This window comes from Echinococcus granulosus (genome assembly GCF_000524195.1).
Source record: "Echinococcus granulosus chromosome Unknown EG_S00199, whole genome shotgun sequence".
Lineage (NCBI taxonomy): Eukaryota > Metazoa > Platyhelminthes > Cestoda > Cyclophyllidea > Taeniidae > Echinococcus > Echinococcus granulosus.
Window position 1 is genome coordinate 14437 of NW_020170579.1, and position 2738 is coordinate 17174.

A 2738-nucleotide genomic window follows, 5' to 3' on the forward strand; every position below is an offset into this window, starting at 1 on the left:
TTGTCGATGCGGATTCGACTTTCCTTCGGTTCCGTTTTGGTGGGGCACCCAATCGCCGAATGACGGGTCTCATTCTTCTCGTTTTTCTAAAGGCTTTAGGAAGGCGGAAAGTTGTTTGGCAGCGTAGCAGCCAAATGACGGGAGAGAAATAAAATAAATAAAACGAATCTAAATATCAAATGCCTTTTGTTCAGGCTGATCGAAAAATGCGGTTATATTTAATGCGGCTCTGGATATTTAGTGTAAAAACGGAAGAAACCGTCAAATGGCTGCGTAAGACATGTTTCTTCCCTCGGCCCAGTTATTTTTTTCTGATTTCTCCAGATTCAGATCTATTTTTTTGACAAGACACCCTCCGGTTCTACTAGTTTTGAAGGCGTGTTTAGCCTCTCCTGATGGCTGCGCCATTTGTTCTGAATGCTTTTGGCCAGCTCAGTCGAAAATGTCAGGTAGTTGGCTTTGTCCAAATAATGTCGCCTCTTTCTCTCTCCCTCCCTCTTAAGACGCATTTCAGGTACTTGATTGTCTGATAGTAGTTATTTGAACCACTTCGAGCAACAAAGATGTGGTCATTTCGAATTACATTCAGAGTGAAAGACTTCAGTATGGTGATGAGACGCCCAGTCGCTTAGCAGTAGGACATTTGCGGTGCTGTACATCACTAGGTCACTGGAAATCTCAGACTGCAGGTCACAACCTCGATGGTCATTCCTATGGATACACTACGCCAGCTCGTCAAACACCTGATTGATGCATATTCTATCGTGTGGCGAGGTTGCACAAAAGATGGACCTTTTTGGTGAAAAGGTGAACACAAGAGTCCACGAGCATTGTGATTTCGCCGGGTACTTGGGAGACTGGCACCTTAGCGCTGATTACTAACTGAAGCAGGGTGTTTATGAACGGTTTAGCCATACTGAAGGATTTTCTGCTTTGAGAGTTTCCAGATATAATTTTTTTGTAGCAGTAGGAAGTGGAGTTTATACACTTTCACTTTAGAAATTGAAAATTCCGGGTTTTATTTAAACATCTTTGCAGCTTCATTATGCATATACGGATCAAAAGAATAGCTGTTAGGCAGGTAGACCTTCAAACACTGACGTGGTGGCCAATTAATGGGAGACTAGATAGTTACTTGTAGACCAGGTTTGACTTAATTTCAAAAACTACAGAAGCTTCTCGTCAAATGTGCTGCACAGTATTTGGGGGAGCTGTGATGGGAAACACACCTGTACAGAAATGTGCCAAAAGTTGGATTCCGGTGATTAATCACCCGAAGGTGAATTCTGTCCTTTTTCTCAATGTTAGGCTAAGGAAATTGTGTTTCCACTGTAAGTCTCTGCATTACCAGGCATTCAAACTAAGTGCATTTATTTTGTGACGTTTTCGCGTAGGCTTCAGTTGATAAGTGGCCAAAACTGCCATCGCTGTGGCATCTTGAGTCATCTCCTCTTCTCTTTTGCGGAAGTCGATTTGTGGACGATTGAATTGCTCCGAAGAATCGCTGTACCCATGTTGGTAATGTTGGTCCACACGCACATCGTACTTACTTGGTAAACTACGAAATCTTAACGAAAAAGCTGACTTCCGATTAATTTGGTTCAGTTGGAACTCCCCTCAGTTCAAACTGTAGCCCACTTCTTGAGGGTTTTCTTCTTTAATGGCTACGTACGTTACATCATTTCATCTTCTAAATTGTACAAGTTTCTACTTGTACCAGATACTCTGGATGTGGAAACACCTCTTTTCCCTTCCACTTTGATCTTGATTGTGTGCCAGTGCTTGCCAATTGAAATCCATCCGTCGTTTTTTTCCCCACCTTAGAAATAGTTAATACGCCTCCCCGTTGGATGGATTTGAAAGGTCAAGATTCTCTTTCAGAAATAGTTCACCATTTTGTAAGTCAATAACCGTGATTGGTTTGCGTAAAAATGTTTTTAAATTTGTAGTCTGATGGTTTACTTCTGATGAATAGTAGTGGCCTTTATTAACGAATAGTAGGTCTGGCAGACTAGTAGTGTAGATGCCATAACTAGGGCACCGGAATCAAACTTTTTAAGTCTAAGGACGATTGTCTAATCGTATATTGGAGAAGTATGTCTCAAGTTCGAGACTTCCAAGTTCAAGGATCATTGTGTACTTTTTTGGCTATGAGGGTGCCTCTCTACCACGTTCTTCGCTTATTCATTTCCCGGCGTTCCCTTATCATGTGGCCTAATCCCTTTTGACTTCTCCGAGTTCGATCTTGGTGTAGGCAGATTATGCTCTGTCATTTGTCATGATATAAATTTTGCTCACGCGTCAACTACAATAAGCGCCTTTCTTCTGTAATATTCTGCTATCTTACCAGGACGTTAGTCTTTTTGGAGTCCCACTGGAGGCATACGTATCCATATCGTTCATAAAGGGCAATAAGGTGTGGAGTGTTCCATCACATTTTTATTAATGCAGTGTCTGGATTAGTTAGGAAGACCTTTAAAAGTATAAAAAGTTAAAGGCGACGTCATTAAGGAAGCACAGAAGTTCTTGCGCGCTGGTTCGCTGAAGATTGAGCAGGTCCGTTTCGCATTATTTTTATGTAGAAACAATTAAAGAAGTAGGTCGGAAGTCGGGGTGTGTGTCACAGCAAAGGTATTTCAATGCTTTGTCCCATTTTTTATGTCCTTTGAATAAGCTGGGAAAGATTTCGAGGTCTTGTCTGTGGACTTTAGTGATTAGTTATTGCTGTAATGGAACAC

At 41.6% G+C, this 2738-nt stretch overlaps 1 protein-coding gene across 1 annotated transcript in view; it reads left to right on the forward strand. All coding sequences in view use genetic code 11, as the record gives it.

Moving 5' to 3' along the window:
- EGR_10206 (hypothetical protein) overlaps positions 1-2738 on the forward strand; it is a gene marked incomplete at both ends in the record, with an annotated part of 5138 nt that overhangs the window by 1698 nt on the left and 702 nt on the right. The window contains one exon of the mRNA XM_024499455.1: positions 1395-1518. Coding sequence (XP_024346120.1) covers positions 1395-1518 — 124 coding nt within the window. The remainder of the gene's footprint in view (positions 1-1394; positions 1519-2738) is intronic.